The sequence below is a fragment of the Oryx dammah genome, unplaced genomic scaffold, assembly GCF_014754425.2.
Source record: "Oryx dammah isolate SB20612 unplaced genomic scaffold, SCBI_Odam_1.1 HiC_scaffold_25, whole genome shotgun sequence".
In the NCBI taxonomy this organism is placed as follows: Eukaryota; Metazoa; Chordata; class Mammalia; order Artiodactyla; family Bovidae; genus Oryx; species Oryx dammah.
In genome coordinates this window covers 97,709,634-97,729,300 of record NW_024070209.1, presented here as the reverse complement: position 1 = coordinate 97,729,300, position 19,667 = coordinate 97,709,634, and the positions used below count along the sequence as shown (strand labels likewise).

Genomic DNA, 19,667 nt, shown 5'->3' with positions numbered 1-19,667 from the left:
CACCGCGGCCTCCTAGCACCGCCCCGGAGCCGCCTTCTCTTGGCTGAGTGGCACCGCGGCGCGGTGGCTGCCGGAAGTGATTCCGCAGAGGTTGACGGGATCGTGCTGATGTGGCCCCCCCTTCCCCCGCCCCGTCCCGGGATGTCGGAAGAAACCCGACAGAGCAAATTGGCTGCGGCCAAGAAAAAGGTAAAAACGTGCGGGCTCGCGGCTCCCTGACCCCTCCGAAGGCCGGGCATGGCCAGAGTTTCTGTGCTGCCTCCAAGGCAACGGGGTGAGCCCCTCGGCGCCCCTTGGCGGGCCCACCCCCAACAAAGTCTTCGCAGCCAGTCCCGCCCCCCGCTACCCCTCCGCCCCCCGGCTGGCCAGTCTCCGCCGCCTTCACTCGTCACCCCCAGGTGACTTTGGGCCGGTGACCCCCGGGGCTTCCGACACCAGGCTTGGCCTTCGTCTCCTGTCGCCCGGAACCGCACCTCCGCAGCTCCCTGGTCTCCGTAACTCGTGGACTCCGAAAACCTCGGTCCTGGCCTTTGCATCCGCCCCCCTCCCCCGCCACCAACCGCCCCCCGCCCCCCGACTCAACGCGGAGCTGCTGCTCGGGCGTTGGTAGGGATGAGTGCCATGTGGCTACGTCATAATGCCCCTCGGAACTGTCATTAGTGCCTAGAAAACTCGGTGTTAAATTTTACCACCCAGTTCCCACTGTGTTTTCACATCCTTTCCGGTCTCTCAGGGTCGCGGCACCAGCTTCAAAAAGGGGACTCGGGGGCCTGTGGGACCTAGATCGGACCTGGGTTTCATGCTCCCTCACCTCTAGACTGTACCCCCATCGTTTGATGTAAAAAGCCTACACTTCCCCCAGTGATCTCCAAACATTGACAGTATTTCTGGGTGGCCATGGGGAGAAGGTGTTTGGTTTTCTCCCAGGTCTCTATCCAGAGAGACTTTCACATTTTTAATCGGAAGTTTCTACTTCACATTCTAATTTTCCATGATTCTGAGACTAGAGGGCCCGTCACTCAGCATTCAGTGCTCCTCTGAAGAGCACATCCAGGGAACCTGAACTTTACAACTGGGAATCTTTCACAAATCATCACCTCAACGTGGGGCAGCCCAAGTGCCACAGGATAAATATGGGACTGATGGGTCAGTTTTGCTTGATTTTCTTGAGAGAGAAAAAACCTTTTATACTAATAGACGTAGGGATGACATTTGCGTAGATTTGTATGATTATAATGGACTTCTCTCTGAAATGTGTTTGGGTTGTCCTCTTTCGGTTATGTTTCCAGAATCACTAGGGGTGTGTGTCTTCTCTACCTTCTGCCATCAGGATGCATTGATGTAAAATTTTGAGAAGTACTGGTGTGCAGCTCTAATAGAGATGGAAGAAGGGACCCTGATGTCTGATTAAATGATTACATTTCCTCTGCTGCTGCTGATTTTGGCCCCTAGCAGCTGCTGATTGATGTTGTAATCCCAGAACTCGGAGTCAGAAGGCTGAGTTTAAATTCTGTTGTTGCTTTTCATTGCCACCTTTTGCTCCTAGCCACGTTATCAGTCCATTTCAAGTCACTGAGGACGACAGCCCTTGTAGGGTGGTTGTGGCATTAAATCAGAAGGCGAAGAGTATTTTGTAAACTTTGTAAAGTAGGATGTGGATCCAGGGGGCGTATAGTTCTCATGAGCCTCACTGCTTTTCCTTTTTACAGTTAAGGGAGTATCAGCAGAAGAACAGCCCTGGTGTTCCTGCAGGAGCTAAGAAAAAAAGAAAGATCAAGAATGGCAGTAGCCCTGAGACAACCACTTCTGGTGATTGTCCGTCACCTGAGGATGTGAGTCTTGCCTGACCGCCTTCCGGGGATGAGGCACTCAACGGGCAACAGTAGAGGGTAGTGGTTAAGATTGTGGAAGAAACGTCAGATATTGGCTAAGAAGTTTGGGTTTGAATTCTCCCTCTCCCTCTGCAAGGGATATGGTTTTGGGCAAATTGTTTAAGCTCATTGGATCTCTTGTTTCCACATTAGTAAAATTGGAGTAATACTGTCTTACACCAAGGAAGTTGAAATGAGGTTGTCGTCATTTTTATTATAATCCCCTAAAACAGGGCCTGGTGCAGAGTAAACTTTGAATAAAGTGTAGTTGCTAGTTGACTTAACTGTGCTGGTGCTCTTCCCCAGCCTCACGGGGAAAGCCAGGCAGCTGCTTGCCCTCAGACTTTCCATTTAGAGGCCCCAGTAGAGCCCCAGAGTGTGGTGAGGAGAGGGCCTCAGGCACTTGGGTTAGGAGACCATCTCTGCCACCAGCTTGCTGGGTGGCCCTGGGAAAATCACTTTCTCCCCTGGGCCTCAGTTTCCTCATCTGTAAAATGATACTGGTGGATCAGATTATTGCCTTTCAAGCTTATTTTTTAGCTGTAGCCCCTCTCCCGCCACTTTGTTCAAGTGGACCCTGTTCCTGAAGTCTGGTTTTTAAAAGTCTAGGCCTGAGGGTCTAAGAAGCTATTAAGAGCTGCGTTGTTCATCTGAGGAACTCTGTGACTGCATTGTTCAGGGGACTTCTCCATTTGTTTGTTTCCCTTGATTTCTGCCTTTGGCAAGGCAGCAAGTGGCTACTTGGAAAAATGACCCAGGCCTGTATTGATCGCTTTTGACCCCTTTCTCTCTTCTCCAGCATTCCATTGCCCCAAACTGTGTCTTCTTCCTTCCTTGACTCTCTTGCCTCTCTAAGCCACTTTTCTCTTTTTCCCCTGCCCTTGTTTTTCCCTTTTCGCCTCCTGTAGATTCAGGACATTCTGGAGGTGCTGGTGTCCGACCTTAACCGCTCCAATGGGGTAGCGATCCCCCCATTGGACAAGTGGAAGGTGAGGCAGTGCCAAGACCCCCTCTCTGGCTTGCTCCCTCCCAGCTCTGCATGCCCTGAGGCGTCTTTGTTGTGGGGGAGACTTTGTCTCTGGCTTATTTTATGTTGCTGTCATTAACCCTTGGCCTGTTCACGTCTGCTGTTTGACCTGCTTGGTTGATTGGGTTCTTCCCCTTGCCTCCCCCTCAACCCTGCCCCCACCATCTTTTATCGTCTTGGAGAAGGTGAGATGCTCCTTGGAGGTTAAAGGTAACTTGGGAATAGTTTCTGGAGTAGGTGTGTGGGATTAGGGCTCTTTGAGCCTTCAGTTTGAACGCCCGGTGGTGTTCTCAGACTAGGAGAGGTTAAATAAAACCATACCTTCAAGTCTTGCCCCCTGGGCATCTGTCCCCAAAAGACCAGTAGACCACAAAGCAATTTGTGATTTTTTTTTTTTTTTTCAGTTCATCAGTTCCTTTTGCTTTGGCAGTAAGGAATGTAGTGTTAAGAGAAAAGGAGCTTACTTTATAATAGTTACAAGGATTGAGGTTATTTTTTCAGTGGAACTCACTGTAAGGGATGTGAGGTTCACCAAACACATGAGTGATCAGGACATTCTGCCCCTGTTCCCTTAAAAATTCACTGGACACAACTGTATTCAGTGGGACATTGAAAGCAGGCAGCTAGTACTAGGTGCTGGAGAAAACAGGTGAAAGAAGCAAGCCAGGACGTGGCGGCATTCCAAATGCTCAACTGAGGCAGAGGTTCATCCTAAATGGATTCCAGGCTGGAGAGGGTGGCATTTGAAGCTGGTTTGAGGATTAGAAGTGGGGAGCATTCATCCATTTTGCGAGTAGGGGACCCAGGCAGAGGATGTGGTCACAGGTAACCACCAGGACTATGAGCTCACAGAGTATTTTCCAGAAAGAAGGGGAACCTGGGATGCACCTGGACTAGGAGCTGACCTCCTCCAGACATGATGTTGGCACTTCCTCCTTAATTAACTTCCTTGGGGAACATCTCCCAAGGCCAGAGGAGTAGGGTGGAAGGGGGCCAGGTCCTGCTGGAGATGGGCAGGGGGAGAGGGGTGGGGCCAGGGCCCTGGTGGCTGGGGTGAGAGAGTCTTCAGTCATCAGGACTGCTCACACCCAGTCACTCAGGTCTGTCCAGGTGCTGTGACTCACCCTGTTGGCTCTCAGAGGAGACGCTGGGTGGCCCAGGGAGGGAACATGGGCCTCCAGGAGTCCCGAAGCCCTGGCCCGCATCCGTCTGCTCTCCTGGAAATAAAGACCCATAACCCCCTGTTCCCTTCTTGTTTTATTTGTCATACTTTTTTTTTTGCTGCACTGCATAGCTTGTGGGATCTTAGTTCCCCAACCAGGGATTATTAAACCCATGTCCTTTGCATTGGAAGCATGGAGTCTTAACCACTGGACCACCAGGGAAGTTCCCTTTCTTGTTGTTTTAAAATCCTCTCTATATCAATAACTGTTTCCCACTTAAGTTTTCTACTCTAGTAAAAACAAAACAAAACAAAAAACTAGGCCTGTGATTACAGTATCCTAGGCAGAGCTGATGACATTCCCAGAAATAAGCAATAATGGATAGAAAAAAGTGGTTTTTTTTTTTAATTTTTTAATGGAATGGGACATTTGAGGGGAGTGGACAGTGATTTTTGAAATTCCATACTTAGTTTTATGATTCAAAGTTATGAAATAACTTGGTTGTTCACTAAATTGTCATATTCTGTATATTTCAGTCTTCAGACAAGTCCTTCTTTCCCCTTCTGAGCTCTCTTGTTTCTAATGCTAGGGATCCTTGGGCGCCAAGATGCCAGGAGGGACCCGGGGCTCCCCAGGGCCCATGGCTAAGAGTGTGCTCCCCCTGCGCCCCCACTGAAGTCTCACACCTCACCAGCTTTCGAACCCCTACGCTTACCTATTAGATTCAGGAGTACAGGTTGGCAAGGCAACACCAGGTTCTGGGGTCAGAGGTCACAGTGAGGACAGTTACCATGCCAACAGTTTGATTCTTCTTCAACTCCCCAGGCTCTGTGGCGCTTGCTCTAAGGCGGGCAGTAGATTTGAGTTTTCAGAGGCCAGGGCTGCGGCATCCAGAGAGCAGGCTGCCTTTTCCCTCAGGAGAGGTGCAGCCTCTCCCTTCCAGATCCCCCTTGGCTGGCCAGGCCTTGGCTGCCTGGCTCTCTTCCCTGGTGAAGCTTCAGCTGGTCAGTCCTCTGCAGTCTCACCTGTTGAATGGTAGCTCTCAGGAGCCAGCGGCTTGGACTCCATGTCAGTCAGGCCTGAGCCTGGCGAGAGGCCGAGTGGGGCTCCAGTCAAGCAGGTGAATCCACCTGGGTGGGGGAAGAGCGGACTTCTCTGTGGCCCCTGGTCCTCAAACCCACAATTCTTCTCCAGGAGGCCAAGAGTAGACGTCTTCTGTCTGGTTTCTCAGCTGTTTTTGGTTGGGTAGGTGTTTAGGAGCTAGGAACTTGGGGTGGGGTAGTGGCCACAGTTTTCTTTCCACCTCCAGGGGCAGGAGGAGCCTTCTTGTTTGGCGGCTTCTTTCCCAAAAAAGGCATGACTCGAGGACACACCCAGTGGTTGGGAGGAGGGATGGAAGGGAGAGCAAGAAGGAGGAGGCAGATGCTCTCTTCCTTTATCACTGCCACGTTCTGCCCAGCAGGGTCCCAGCAGTCTGGCACAGACTGACCCTCTGGAAAAGCAACGCCTGCTTCTCCCTGACCCGGCACACTTTCCTCTTACCTGCTGCGGCTGCCAGAGGGCAGCCTGGCCCTGCCTCTGACTGAGCTCCACAGTCAGGAACACGCTCCATGTTCAGGAGGCAGGCCTCACTGCCCTCGCCCTGAGCCTCGGTCCAGAAGGCGGCAGAATGGCCCGAGTTCTAGGCGGGCCGTAGCCACACCCCCGCGTGGCTCCCAGCACGGGTGACTGTCACAACTGCTCAACACCGGTCCTGCCAGCTCTGCCCCGCTGCACTCATGACAGCAAGGCGCTCTCTGCCCTGCATGGCCCCCTCACCCCCTCTCTGTTCTGTGACAGGCGCCCAAAGACCGCGCCGCTCCTGCTACACCATCTGCTGATGACACCGTGTCGCCTGGCGGTGTCCCTCCCCCCAGCGCTAGTCCCCCCCGTGTCACTAGCATGGCACCAACTCAGGTTTGTGCCTCTTCCCCCTTGGCCCGCTCCGTGTTCACCCCCTCCTGTTTCCCGGAGGACTGGACCTCCTGTGGACCCTCGTCCTTCTTTCCCAGGTATCTTGGCTCTGTGAGCCAGGTGCCCTTCCTGAGGACTGGGATGGGGGAGCCCAAAACCAGACTCCCCTTAAGCTTCAGGGAGGTGGAAAGTGGTCGGAATGAGCTTGGTGCCTGTAGGTGGTTCCTACTAAAACTTGAATGACCGATTCCTGTGTTTTTCCCAAACAGAACCATGATGCCGACAACGATTCTGGTCCCATTGACAAAAGCACGTGAGTGTCTCCCACGGGGGCACCAGTCCCTAGGCCACCGCCCCGTGACCCCCCCTTTCCCATCGAGCCTTCTGCACCCCTGACTGCTATGTTCATCCTCAGATCCTTTTCATCCACCGAGAGCCTGCGACAGCTATCTCAGCAGCTCAACGGTCTTGTGTCCGAGGTACCCCGAAAACTGGAGCTCGGCATGGGTTAGAGTAGGAGGGAAAAATATGATAGAAAGAAACTGAGGCAGAGACTCCCCAAAGGAAGGGAAGATCCCGGGACCGGGCAGCTTGGCTGGATAATGTTTAGCTGATCATTCCTTCTCTGAGTCTCCTGTTTGAAGCCATACAAATGAAGGGGTTGGACGATGAGATTGGTTACATCGTTTGATCCTACAAATGAGAGCTCTTTGGGAGGGGAGGGACAAGGGGGAGCTAAGAACCAGGAGAAACTGGCACAGGCAGGGATTAAGGGGCAGGAGGCAAGTTAGGCAGAAGAGGAAATGTTGCCAGTTGATGGGGAAGGCAAGATGCTGGAGGGGGTCAGAGAACATCTCCATGTGAGCCCTTTCATCTCTCCTAGTCTTCGTCTTACATCAATGGGGAGGGCCTAGCATCTCCTGCTAATATAAAGAATCTGGAGGTAAGTGGGCCTGCACCTTGGCCCAGTGACCCTGCAGGCCAGCCCTGCCCCCCACCTCCTCCCGTGGCGGGGGCTGGGTGCCCCACCCAGCTGAGACAGCCCAGACACCCCCCAACCCTAATGATTGCTCTCTCTACCTCTCCCCCACCCCTTCTCCACAACTTCCTCCTCCTCTCTGCATGCGCCTCAGAGCCGGTACCAAGAACTATCAGTAGCCCTGGACTCCAGCAATCTAAAAAACAAACAACTCAGTAGCAAGATAGAGGAATTGGTAAGAGTCCGGTGTTGTCCCCTGATCCATGCTGCCAGTATGGGGCTCCGGTCTCACCTTGGGGCTCTTGAAGAAAGGGGCTGGGGGTCCCTGGTGCCAGGGGAGAAGGGGGTGCTGGGAGGCCTAGGCCTCAGCTGGAGGGACCCCGGAGCATGGCATGCAGCATGGCTCTCTCTGTGGCTGCCCTCTTTGCCTGTTCTGTTCTCCAGACGCCTCTGCTCGAGTCCTCCCCACCTTGCCATGGGTCTGTTGCCTGTAGGGGAGGCACTAGCTTGACTGGTGTGTTCCAGCCCTGACCCGGCCCCTGATTTGTTCTGACTTCGACCTTGGACAAGTCACCTCTCCTCCTTGGCCTTTAGTTTCCTGAGGAGGTAGAATCAGAGGGTGTCCAAGGTCCCTTTTAAGCCCAAAAAAAGGTTTCAAGGTCCTTTTCATTCATGTATCGGTGTTGTTAAGAACAGAACCTGGCCTGTGGTGTGTTTGCTCAGCAAACATTTCTTGAGTGCGAGCTGGCAGAGGGTGGTCTTCACCTTCTCAGACTCCATTTCTAGAGGTTTATGTCATTGTCCCTTCAAGGGAATCAGATCCAGACTCTCGCTGCGGTAGCCATGAGCAAAACCTGCCAAGGCTCAAAGTCTCTTAGCTTGAGAAGCGTTCATTCGTTTGTGTCCCTGTGAACCCTCCCTTTCTAACCCCTTCCTGGCCCCTGCCTGCGGCCCCTCCTCCTTGGTCTGAGGATCGAGGGGAAGGAGGACAACCTCAGTCACCTTCCTTTGCCTCTCCCCACAGAAACAAGAGAACCAGGAAACTTTGGATCAGCTGGAAAAAGTAATGCAGTTTCTTTGTTTCTTCCATGGTTAATGGGGCTTCCCTGGTGGCTCAGTGGTAGAGAATCCACCTGCCAGAGCAGGAGATGAGGATTCAACCCCTGGGTCAGGAAGATCCCCTGGAGAAGGAGGTGGCAACCCACTCCATTGTTCTTGTCTGGGAAATCCCAGGGACAGAGGAAGCCTTTCGGGCTACAGTCCATGGGGTCGCAAAAGAGTCAGATACAACTTAGCGACTAAACAACCCATGGCTGATGGGTTTGAGGGAGGATTCAGATGTAGAGGACCATTCTCCTCTTGGCTGCTGACAGCCTGGAGGAATAGGGGGCTTCCCCCTTTGCCTCCTCGCCCGTCTTCCACTCCCGGGGCGCCGATTATCTGTTCTCATTTGTGGGCCTGTCCTGGGCCTGTGGTGGCATCCCTGGGCGGGGCACATGTCCTTTTCTCTTTCACTTTTGCCTCCTCCCAGTAAGAGTTGTTTCTTCTCTCTTTCTGCAGGAAAAGAAGGAATTTGAGCAGAAGCTCGCAAAGGAACAAGGGGCTCTGCGAGAGCAGCTGCAGGTGAGCAGACTCTTCCAGGGTCCCTTGTGGCCCCCAGGAAACATTGCTTTTCCACATTGTCAGCACTCATTTGGCCTTTCTCCCAAAGGTCCACATTCAGACTATCGGGATTCTGGTGTCAGAGAAGACGGAGTTACAGACAGCCCTGGCTCACACCCAGCAGGCAGCCAGACAGAAAGCAGGTAGGAATCTAGGCACCCTTTTACCCTTGGGCTGGCTAGGCCTTTGGTGGGATTCCTTCTCTGGACTTCCTCTCTCTGCTGTCATTTCAGGGGAGTCAGAGGATCTTGCTAACCGCCTGCAGTCTTCCAGGCAGCGTGTGGGAGAGCTGGAGCGGACACTGTCTGCCGTCTCCACGCAGCAGAAGCAGGCCGACAGGGTGAGCCCAGCAGCCTGCCCATCCCCTGGAGGTCACGTGGAAGGGTTGTGAGCCTAAAGGTCTCTCCAGCAGGATGGAATGACTGGCTGCCCAGACGGTAGCATTGTCCGTTTCTTGCTGCGTTAGAGTTGTGTGGTTGTGAAACGCGATCTGGACACGAGTTGGTTGCCATGGGCGAGTTGTGGGGAGGGGCTGGGGAGTGCCACCTAGAGCGAGCACTAGATGAGCCCAGACCCTGAGTGCCAGCCAGCCCTGCCTTTAACTGCATGGGCTCTGGCTCAGGTGCTGGGTGTTCAGGCTGTGAAGGTTCAGGTCAGTATTTTTAGTCCATGACCACACTAAAAAGGGAGAAGTACATGTGTGGAATATATATGACATGTCGGAAAGGACTCATATAAAACCCAAGGAAGGGACTTCCCTGGTGGTCCAGAGGCTAAGACTGTGTGCTCCCAGTGCAGGGGGGAACTAGATCCCACATGCTGCAACTAAGACCCAGCGCAGCCAAATAAATAAATATTTTTAAAAAGCCCAAGGGAGAGGAATCGGGTGGCTTAGAGACCTGTCGCTTTTGTACCTTCTGAGTTTGGGGCTAAGTGAATGTCCCATCCATTCAAAAAATGAACAAAAGATTACAATGCAATTTAATCCATCCCTCATGGTCATGCCCCAACCCCAGGGCTGAAAACAAGGTTGAAGAATCCCAGGTCTAAGTGATTTTAGGCGAGCTCCTTAACCTCTAATATTCCCCACTCACTGATAAAATGGAGATAGCAGCTGCCTCCACGGTGACTGTGAGTTGGAAATGGGAATGTTGGCTAAGAAAGTGTTCAGAAAAGGTTCAGAGGTGATGCTGCTAACAGTGAAAATGGTGGCCAGTCCAGAGTCAGACCGCCCCACCTTCCTCTTCCAACCTTCCCGAGTCCTTACTAAAACCAAAGGAGAGCGTGAGCTTGGATGAGCTTTGAACAAACGTAAAGGCCTCACACCAGGTGAGGACGTGTTGCTGGGAGTCGTTCTGTTGCTGTTGTTGGGCTGCATTTTCCGCCTGCCTTCTCCTGACCTCGCCTTTCTGTGTTCGCAGTACAACAAAGAATTAACCAGAGAGCGAGATGCCCTCAAGCTGGAATTATATAAGAACAAGTAGGATGTGGGGTTATGGGGGGGACTGGGAAGTGGGGGAGATCCAAGGGAATGGGGTGAGAAAGAGGGTACATGTTTGGACGTGTGCAGAGCCAGGCTGTCAGTCAGCCACGCCCCAACCCCTGCTATGGCCTCAGGCAGCTCGTGTCTTCTCTCTGGGCTGCCACTTGAGACTTCTGGTGCTAGGGTCCCTTCCAAAGAGACTTTTATGGCAGGAGTAGTGGGTGGATCATGGGAGCGTTCCTCTCTATTCAGTACTCACACCTCCCTCCATCACCTCTGGCTGCAGTAAGAACAACGAGGACCTGAAGCAGCAAAACTCAGAGCTGGAGGAGAAGCTGCGGCTCCTGGTGATAGAGAAGTCAGCCATGCAGCTGGGCATGGAGGAGCTGCAGAAGAAGCTGGAGATGTCGGAGCTGCTGCTGCAGCAGGTGGGGCTGAAGCCCTGGGGTGTGCAGGCCCCACCTGGCAGGGCCAGGGCCTCTCAGGGTCATTGTGGTGCCCTCCGACCAGGAACCAGAAAGTTTGGATCCTTGTTCTGGTTCTGCCATAGACTTCTCTAGAGATAAGAGAAAAAGTAGGACCTTGCCCAGATCTCAGGAATCTGATACGGCTTATTTATTTACATATATATATATATATTTTAAAGGATCCTAGTTGAAAACCATTGTTTTATGATGTTGGGTTGGCCAAAAAGGTCCTTCGAGTTTTTCCATAACATTGCATGGAAAAACCTGAACAAACTTTTTGACCAAACCAATAGTTGTAAGGCCAGCCCATGAGTTTCTGCTTCCTTCCTCTCGGATGCCAAGCCTCCAGGTAGACAGTACCCAGGTCAGTTTCTTCTTCATTGTTTTGGCATGCCCAGCAAATTTCTGCCTTCGTGCCACCTGTAAGGGTATGGTTAAAGTATGCCACGTTCATATATTGGAGTACTACGTAACCATTATAAAAACTTAAAAGTTATCTTGTTTTCAGCAAAGTGAAATTAAGTTGCAGAACCATATATGATACTATCCCTGGTACTATGCATCAGTGAAGCATGTTTGCATACCTGTGGAAAAGGGTCAAGAAGGATACACATTGGACTGGGGAGGTTTGGAGAACTTTGAACACTTACTATCAGAATTGTTCACGTTGAGTATTTAGTGAAAATAAAGCTTGTAGACATGGTACTAACGATATTAAGGATAACCCTGAGTTGTACGTTGACCTTTTGGGGGTAGGCGTTGCATGGATCAGCCTGGGCCCCCTGATCTAACCTCGTTTTTCACCATCCAGTTTTCTAGTCAGCCTGCCCCTGATAGCAGCCAGCAGTTACAGCAGGCCCTGGAGGAGAGGGCACAGCTGGAGACCCACGTGGAGCAGGTGAGGCTTTACAGAGGGAGGGGTACAGGAGACCCCAGGTGACCAGGAGCAGGTGAGGCCCCCCCGTGACAGCCCCTGCTAACTTTGCGCCCCTCTCACAGCTGAAGGATGTGCTGAAGCAGCTGCAGGCAGAGAGAGACCAGTATGTGGCAAGCCTGAAGGAGGAGAGTGCCGTATGGCAGCAGAAGATGCAGCAGGTGCTGGAGCAGGTGAGGCGTGGCCTTCGGTCCCCCTGCCCCCTCCACCTTGGATAGGTCCCTTGGTCTTCCTGGGCATCGTGTCATTTGCTGTGCATAGCTGGAGGTGGACGTGTGTATCTGGAGGTGGGGGTGGACAGAGGTACGGTCACCCAGCCCTTACTTGACCTCTCCTTCCGTGTGCGCCCCCGCCCCCATCTCGGTGCTTTGAGCAGATGAGTAAGTTGAAGGAAGAAAAGGAGCGCAGTGTGTGTCAGGCTCAGGAGCTGGAGACCAGCTTGGCCGAACTGAGGAACCAGATCGGTGAGCTGGGCCCCAGGGACCTGGGGATGGAGGCCGGTGTTGGGGCTGATGAGGGTGGCTGAGATGGAGGTGGGTGGATGGAAGGGCATCATGGCCCAGGGAAAGAGGTCCATACCAGCAGTTGGCAAGGCTTGCAACGTCTCTGAGCCTCAGTGTCCCCATCTGCAAAAAAAGGGGTGAAGTGTGCCCACTGTGGTCTGAAGCATAAGGAGCTCTGAACGTATCTTGAAAGATTGAGCCAGGAATCCAAGATTGGGGGCAAGGAGGCCGAGTTAGGAGCTCTGGACCCCAAAGAGGGTGCTTTGGACGCAGCCCAGCCAAGAGACCCTGATGGTGTGCTCCCTTCCTCAGCTGCGCCCCTGCCCCAGGAGGCCCCGGCAGGGCCCTCGGAGGCAGAACAGTGGCTGCAGGCAGAGACTGAGCGGCTCCAGGCAGAGACTGAGCGGCTCCAGGCGGAGACTGAGCAGCTCCAGAAGGAACTAGAGAGCCTGGCTGGGGAGCTGCAGGCGCAGGTTAAGGACAACGAAAGTCTGAGTCACCTGAATCAGGAGCAGGAGAAGCGGCTGCTGGAGCTGGAGCGAGAGGCCGAGTGCTGGGGGGAGCAGGCAGAGGAGCGCAAGCAGATTCTGGAGAGCATGCAGAGTGACCGCACCACCATCAGCCGCGCACTCTCCCAGAACCGCGAGCTCAAGGAGCAGCTGGCCGAGCTGCAGAATGGATTCGTCAGGCTGGTGCGCAGCCCCGCCTGCCCAGCCCACTCCTCCCTAGCTAAGCCCTTTGGGGGTGGGGTGAGACACTTAACCCCTCTAGCAGCCTTGGTTTTCCCACCTGTGAAATGGGTGATATGGACCTTTCATGCCTGGTGCCCACAAAGGCACCCTCGGAGCCAGAAAGCCCCGGTTGGAGGGATGTGGGAGGGTGTGGAGGTGGGTGGACTTTCCTACCTGGCTCCACACTTCCCTGAGCTGTGGGAGCTGGACACCAGATTCTGGAGTCACCAGCTGCGTTGGGTGGCCACTCACTGCCCCTCTCTGTGCAGTCCAATGAGAACATGGAGATTACCAGTGCGTTACAGTCCGAGCAGCACGTCAAGAAGGAGCTGGCCAAGAAGCTGGGCCAGCTGCAGGAGAAGCTGGGGGAGCTGAAGGAGACGGTAACCCCCGCCCCCAAAGGAAGGGCTAGGAGACAGGCACCCCCCAAGGCAGGGGTGTGGGGGGCAGCCAGAACAGGTGACCTTGGGGTCCTTCAGAGCCTGTGACTGATTACCCCCTGGCCTCTGACTTTCAGAGTTAGGTAGCCCTATGCCGTAGATCCTTGTCCCTGCTAGAGGCATCCAAGCCCGTAATTAGAGAAAAGGGACATACGGTGGCTAGCTCCTTGGGTTCAGCCCTGAATTCCAACCTTGCATCTCTAAGGCTCAGTTTCCTTATATTAAAAGGAAGTTAGTATTTTTCTCCTAGAAGCATTGGGGATTAAAGGAGAATCCTGCAGGGAAAGCCGCAGGCATTCAAGGGTGGACCTCACAGCTGTTGGCCGGCAAAGCTGTTCTGCTTTTCCACTCATCCATAGCCTCGAGTTAAGATAGAAAGACGCTTGCTATGAGGGGTGAGGCTGGGTGAAGGCGGCACGGGGCTCTGAACGAGGAAGCCGGGAGCCGGGCAGCTGGCAAAGCCCTGCGCAGTGTCCGTCTCTGACCGAGGGGTCTGTGCCCGGCCTCCCCGGCCCAGGGGCTCAGACTGTGGAAGCAAGCCACCCCCTGCCCTCACCCCCCGGGGTCTGCCTGCAGGTGGAGGTGAAGGGCCAGGAGGTTCAAGATCTGCAGCAGCAGCGGGACGAGTACCTGAACCACCTGCAGCATTACGTGGTCGCCTACCAGCTGCACGTGGCCGCCTACCTGCAGCTGGCCTCGGAGAAGGAGGCGCTGCACAAGCAGGTGCTACTGCAGACCCAGCTCATGGACCGGCTGCAGCACGAGGAAGTCCAGGGCAAGGTGGCGATGGAGGTGGCCCACCGGGAGCTACAGGAGACCCAGGTGAGGGCGTCAGGGCGCTGGGCCCCTGAGAGGGAAGGCCTGTGGCCTGTGTCCCTCCTCACTCTCTTCCCTGGCCCCTTAGGAGCGCCTGGAAGCTGCCAACCAGCAGAACCAGCAGCTTCAGGCCCAGCTGACCATCATGGCGGTGCCTGGGGAAGGTCAGTGGGGAGGCCTGGAGGGAGGACACTGGCCTGAGGAGCAGGGGGACGTCTGGCAGCATGGCACCAAGTTGTTGTTCAGCCCTGAGTTAGATGAGGCCACGGGGACGGCGGGTCTTCCCCCGGCCACTGGTTGGGCTGCAGAGTGAGGTTGGGGGCAGAGCTGGGCTCCGAGCTTTCTTCCAGGCCTGCTCCGCCTCCATGGGCGGGGGGTCTGAAGACCCCCTGTCTGTCCCCAACAGGAGATGGACTAGACAGTGAGGAGCAGGATGAGGAGGCTCCAAGGCCTAAACTGAGCGTGCCGGAGGAGCTGGAGAGCCGAGAGGCCCTGGTGAGCGGACCTCCCCGCTCCTCGCCTGTCTCACTGCCCCCACCGCCACCCTACCCCACCCCCAGCGGTTCCTCTCAGACACTCTTCTTTGCGGTTTCTTCCCTCCATCTCTGGTCGTCCCCCAACCTCCCCTGGGAGCCATGGTCAGCCAGCGTGTCATCCTGCAATCACAGGCATGCACCCCGAGACCCCGAGAAGAGGCATGTCTCTCTGCCTGCCCGCCCACCCCTCTCTGGTCCTGCGTGTCTACCACAAAAGCACGTGTGCCCTCTCCCCCGCAGGTGGAATTCTTCCACTCGGCCTTGGCCAGTGCTGAGGATGAGCAGGCCCGGCTACGCGGGCAGTTGAAGGAGCAGAAGCTGCGCTGCCAGCGCCTCTGCCACCTGGCAGCTGCAGCCCAGGACGGGGTGGAAAAGGAGGCCCCCGCTCCCAGGACTGGGGGAGACAGTGTGCCCGTGGAGGCGCACCAGGCCCTCCAGGTGGCCATGGACAAGCTGCAGGTACGTGAGCTGCCCCCCATTGGGGTCCAGGAAGGGTGGGGCCCCCTGTGGGCAGGTCGCTGCTGAGCCCTGACCCTGCCCTTCTGGCCTCAGGGCCGCTTTACGGAGCTCATGCAGGAGAAAGTGGATCTGAAGGAGCGGGTGGAGGAGCTGGAGCATCGCTGTATCCAGCTGTCTGGAGAGACGGACACTATTGGTGAGTGGGGAGGCGGGGCCCGGGGCGGGGGGCTGGATGCAGGCAGCACCACATTGCATCTGAGCCACGTCTGCCCTCCCCGCCTCCCGCAGGAGAATATATTGCCCTCTATCAGAGTCAGAGGGCGGTACTGAAGGCCCGGCATCAGGAGAAGGAGGAATACATTAGCCGGCTGGCTCAGGACAAGGAGGAGATGAAGGTAGGGGTCCTTCTGCCCGACTCTACAGGCCGGGGTGGGGTGCGGCAGGGCTGCTGAGTACTTCTCCCTCCAGGTGAAGCTGTTGGAGCTCCAGGAACTGGTTTTATGCCTGGTGGGTGAACGAAATGAATGGTATGGCAAATTCCTGGCTGCCCAGAAATCTGCTGGTGAGCCCACTACAGCACCCCACACCTGCCAGGAGCCCAGCACTGCTGACAATGAGGGTGGTGAGTAGCACCCTTGGGGTACTGGTGGGCAGGCAGGGGTGAGCTGGCACACCAGTCTAAGCTCTGCCGCCCTCTCTCCCCAAAGGTCTCCAGGAGGTGAGCCTCGCCAACAATGTGGAGCCCCCCCAGGGGACCCTGCAGGGCCAGACCACCCCTGAAAACCCCACTGCACAACAGATCATGCAGCTGCTGCATGAGATCCAGAACCCCCAGGAGCACCCAGGCTTGGGCAGCAACCCTTGCATCCCTTTCTTCTACCGAGCTGACGACAATGACGAAGTGAAGATCATGGTGATCTAGTGGCCTGACGCCGGCAGGCGGAGACCACAGACATGGGGCCGGGGGCTTTGCCCCCGCCTGTCCCTGCCTCCTTGTCCCTCTTTCCTGGCCGCCCCCCCCATCCCTAGACTAGCACGCTGAAACCCTTGAAGAAGGGGGTATAAGCCCCCCGTCAAATGAGGGGAGACAAACAGGTGCAGACCCCTTGCCATCTTGGCCAGGGCTGTGTCTTGATCTCTGGACTGCTACTAGTTCCAAAGAGAAAGAGCCAGAGGCTCAGTTAAAGGCAGTTTATTTAAGAGGCGGGCCTTCTTGGGGAACAGGGGCTCCCTGGTGGCTTCCTCACCCCTACCAAGCAGTCCTTTCAGAGGGGCTCATGCATCCTCTATTCAGAGGCACTTTGGGGCCAAGTGCCCCCTCCTTGCCCAGCTTGACAACTGGGCAGCACTCTCACAGGCCTTGGGACTGTTGGGCAAATTGAGGCCAGGCAAGGACATAAGCTGGTGGCGGAGTGGGCTCCCTCCCCAGTGTTTATACTGTAACTGTGTAACATTTTGTATATTCTGGAGGTAGGGCAGCACCCCTGTATCTCAGCGGAGGTTGGAGCTGGTGAATGGGGAGGGACTTCTATGAAATATTTGGGGTTGGGGAAACTTATTTATTAATAGTATAGGGTAGGTGGAGGCGGGGACGGGTTTGTGCCCGGGTGATTCGACTCCTGTTTCGTTTCTCTTTTTATTTCTGAATAAATGAATTTAGCCATACTGCTTGTCCTGGTGTGTGCCTTTTTTGTGTCTCTGGGTCCTGGGGTCTGTGCCATGAGCACTGAACAGGGAGCAGGTCCTGCCAACAGAGGGCAGGCTTCTAGTTGTGCCAATCTCCAGGGTGTCTGGGCATGTCCAGTGGGGCTGTTAGAGATCTTTTGAGGCCTGTCACCCACTGCTGCCTGGTGAAGCCTGGAGGACCCCAGGGGGACTCCAAAGGGGCTCACAGGGGCCATCCTGCCTTAATAGCGGAGTGACTCGAAGTTGAATCTGATCTCAGGGAGGGAAAGCAGAGTGCCGCAGCACCAAGTGCTGACTTCCAGCTCAAGTGTCCATTCCATCACCCTGTCCTCCACAGTGCCTGGCTGGCCCGTGCCTCTCCCCCTGGGCCCCCTGGTGGCTAGCTCAGGGTTCGCAGGATCAGCTGACTCCAGGTGCTTTCCCAGTAGGCTTCGGAAAGGATGGGGCTTTCCCTGCCCCACAACATCTTAAAGCATCGTATCAATAGCTGGGCGCCCCCATCTCTCACCCCAATGTTTAAACCTTTACCTCCCCCCAAGCGCCACAGTGAACACAAGGCTTCAGAGGACACGCTGTTCCCCATTGTCCAGAAATGGGTTTTATTCTCAGCTGAGAGACAGCAAGACTGGTAGCAGTCAGAACCACACAGCTGCCAGCACAGTACCCCCACACTTGAGGAGGGGGTTGGGACGGGAGGATGGCAGAGGGGGCTGGCTGTCCACAGGCTGGGCATGACACTGGGGCTCATTGGAGGTGGCACGCTTTGGAGGGGGATGTCAGGGTGACAGGTGTTCCCTTGTAGTTGGGCTGCAAGACTCCTCAAGGACAGCATGGCGATTGATTCCTGACACCAGAGCCGAGGCTTGGCCATAGATATGTTTGTGTATATATATATATATGAGTATTTATAGATATTTATAGAACAGGGCAGGAGCAAGACCACAGAGGGGCACAAAATTTCACCAACGTCACGCCTGGATGTGTCAGCTCACCACTACAACAGACTAAGTCACAGGTGGAGGGGAGGCTCTGGGGCTGGGAAGCCACCATCAAGTCACAGAACAGCTGTCCGGGCAGGCTTGGAAAGGGAGGTCTCCGAGGAATAGGAGGGATCTGGCTAGAGGTCGAAGGGGGGCCTGGGGCTCTCAGGACGGGATGGACTTGCCTGACCCGATCGGCTGGCAGTTGGAGAGAAAGCAAAGAGAGAATGGGAGAGAGAAAAGCAGGAGAGAGCTGGTAAGGCAAAGGCAGCCAAGCCCGGAGGCAGCGGGGGGAGACGAGGGCATGGGCAAGGGTTCTGGAAGAGAGGAGAGAGATGAAAAGGGAAGGTGGAAGGGAAGAAACTGGAGATGGGCAGGGGCCAGAGCTTCACGGGGACTTGGGGTAAAGCTGGGGGCAGCCCCAACCCCACCACTCACACTGTTCTCTCACACACCACCAGGCAGTGCACCCACAGCTCCAGACACGTGCTCAGCCCCCTCTGACATGCCTCTTCTCTGGCTTCCTCTCCATGTTTTTCAACCCACTGGCCTGGGGCCATCCCTAGCCTCAGAGGGTGTGGGACCCTGAGACCCACGCAACAGCCCACAGGCCTGATGGAGGAAGACAGGAGAAAAAAGAACACCGAACCAGGAGGCTAAAGCTAACAGCATGGCTGGAGGGAGCACTAGAGGCCCCTCTGGGTGGGCAGAAAGCCCGTGAGTCCCCCAAAGGGACCCTGGGGAGCCAGGGAGGGCAGGCGGCCGGATGCCAGTGGCCACAGGCTTATAAGTCTAAGAGGGGAGCCTCAGCTGGTCGGGGGACCGCAGGTCGTGTAGGTGAGGCTGGGCCCTTCCTGCTGGGGAAAAGCAGAAGAGTGAGAGTCAGCACAGGTGCAGAGTGGCAGGTGGGTTCGCTGGGCGAGTTTTTTGGGGGGCCCAGCCGGGGCGGAACTTGGAGAAGGTAACTCGCCCAAGTCCACAGACACTGTCACCCCCTCAGCCGAAAAGGATAGGTCACCCCTAGGAGCAACAGGTCCAGGTTGGGGGGAGCCTACGGGCTACCTAGTGTGCTCCACCTGGGGCCAAGGAAGATGCTAGAATGATGAGTCCACGGAGGCCAGGGAAGGGGCTGTGAGACCTGCCTGGCCTGTGAGGTGTGCTCTGGGCTGACAGTGTGGATAGGACACCTGGGCCCTCCAAAAGCATTTGACCACCAGAGCCTTCACCCCCAACTGCTGCTCAGCTGCTGGCACACTTGAGGAGGTGGGACTTGGACCTCCCCTGCCCTGAAGCTCTTTGGGTCTGAAGAACTCCCAGGCTGGGAGCCAGCTGCCTGTCCAGGCAGCAGGGCTCACTCAGGTCGGGGAAGGAGTGTGGCACCCCAGGGTGAGGTTGCAAGGCCTCTCTGCCGCCTGAGTCCAGCCCTACACACCACCCTCGCCAAGCTCCCTGCTCCTGACACCGTGAACCATGAGCTCTGAGCTCTTTCTGACGGCTCCAGAGGGCACCCTGGGGGGCTGCCAGCTTGGTGCGGAGCCTGACCCAGGACCTCCCCAGGCTCTTGCCAAGGAGCTCGTGGGCGGTGGCACTGAGTCCCGAGGCTCGCTGAGAAGGGAGGTGAGAGAGCCAGCTGGCAGCGAGGACAGAAAGAGGAAAGAGTAAGTCTGGAGCTGCGGAAGGGAGATGGAGGGGGGGGTCCTGCCTCTGAGGTCCCAGGTGCGCCCTGCGGTGCGGAGCTGGTGCGGCAGGGGGCAGACACACCGTTCATGCAGCAGGCGGAGAGGCCTGTACCTACCGTGGCTGACGCTCCTCAGGGGTCACTGATAGTGATTCTGAAAGACAGCACGAAATCAACATGGCAGTTCACACGCACGGACAGAGCAGGGCCTGGGGCTGGGGGACACACACACGCACACGCCTGGGCGTGCACACACATGCGGTGAGGGCCCACGGCCCCGCATGCACACGCTGACACAC

The 19,667-nt window shown here is 55.7% G+C and overlaps 2 protein-coding genes across 24 annotated transcripts in view; one reads left to right on the top strand and one right to left on the bottom strand.

Moving 5' to 3' along the window:
- Positions 1-35: 35 nt before the first annotated feature.
- GOLGA2 (golgin A2) lies at positions 36-16,689 on the top strand. Of its 9 annotated transcripts, XM_040225248.1 has the most exons (28): positions 48-189; positions 1,710-1,832; positions 2,780-2,860; positions 5,901-6,017; positions 6,284-6,327; positions 6,430-6,493; positions 6,898-6,957; positions 7,148-7,228; positions 8,018-8,056; positions 8,554-8,616; positions 8,705-8,798; positions 8,889-8,995; positions 10,077-10,135; positions 10,425-10,566; positions 11,417-11,503; positions 11,605-11,712; positions 11,916-12,003; positions 12,355-12,434; positions 12,477-12,734; positions 13,043-13,156; positions 13,790-14,035; positions 14,118-14,193; positions 14,436-14,524; positions 14,806-15,024; positions 15,118-15,220; positions 15,313-15,419; positions 15,493-15,646; positions 15,732-16,689. In XM_040225248.1, the coding sequence occupies exons 1-28, from the start codon at positions 109-111 to the stop codon at positions 15,944-15,946; spliced, it is 3,099 nt and encodes a 1,032-aa protein (XP_040081182.1). In that variant the 5' UTR covers positions 48-108; the 3' UTR covers positions 15,947-16,689. The 9 variants fall into 9 exon arrangements, with proteins under 9 accessions (XP_040081183.1, XP_040081182.1, XP_040081184.1 ...); XM_040225252.1 differs by lacking the exon at positions 5,901-6,017 and having other exon boundaries at positions 59-189; XM_040225247.1 differs by having other exon boundaries at positions 59-189; positions 12,355-12,734.
- Positions 16,690-17,285: 596 nt separating this feature from the next.
- DNM1 (dynamin 1) overlaps positions 17,286-19,667 on the bottom strand; it is a 43,496-nt gene continuing 41,114 nt past the window's right edge. For 3 of the 15 annotated variants that reach the window (XR_005718463.1, XM_040225240.1, XM_040225241.1), the window contains exon 22: positions 17,286-17,888. Coding sequence is in view for 9 of the 15 variants with exons in the window: in XM_040225240.1 (XP_040081174.1) it covers positions 17,828-17,888 (61 nt within the window). In the remaining 6 variants the exon portion in view is untranslated. Of the gene's footprint in view, positions 18,548-19,485; positions 19,523-19,667 lie in introns of all 15 variants that reach the window. The other 12 variants (XR_005718460.1, XM_040225243.1, XR_005718462.1 and 9 more) reach the window with 7 other exon arrangements.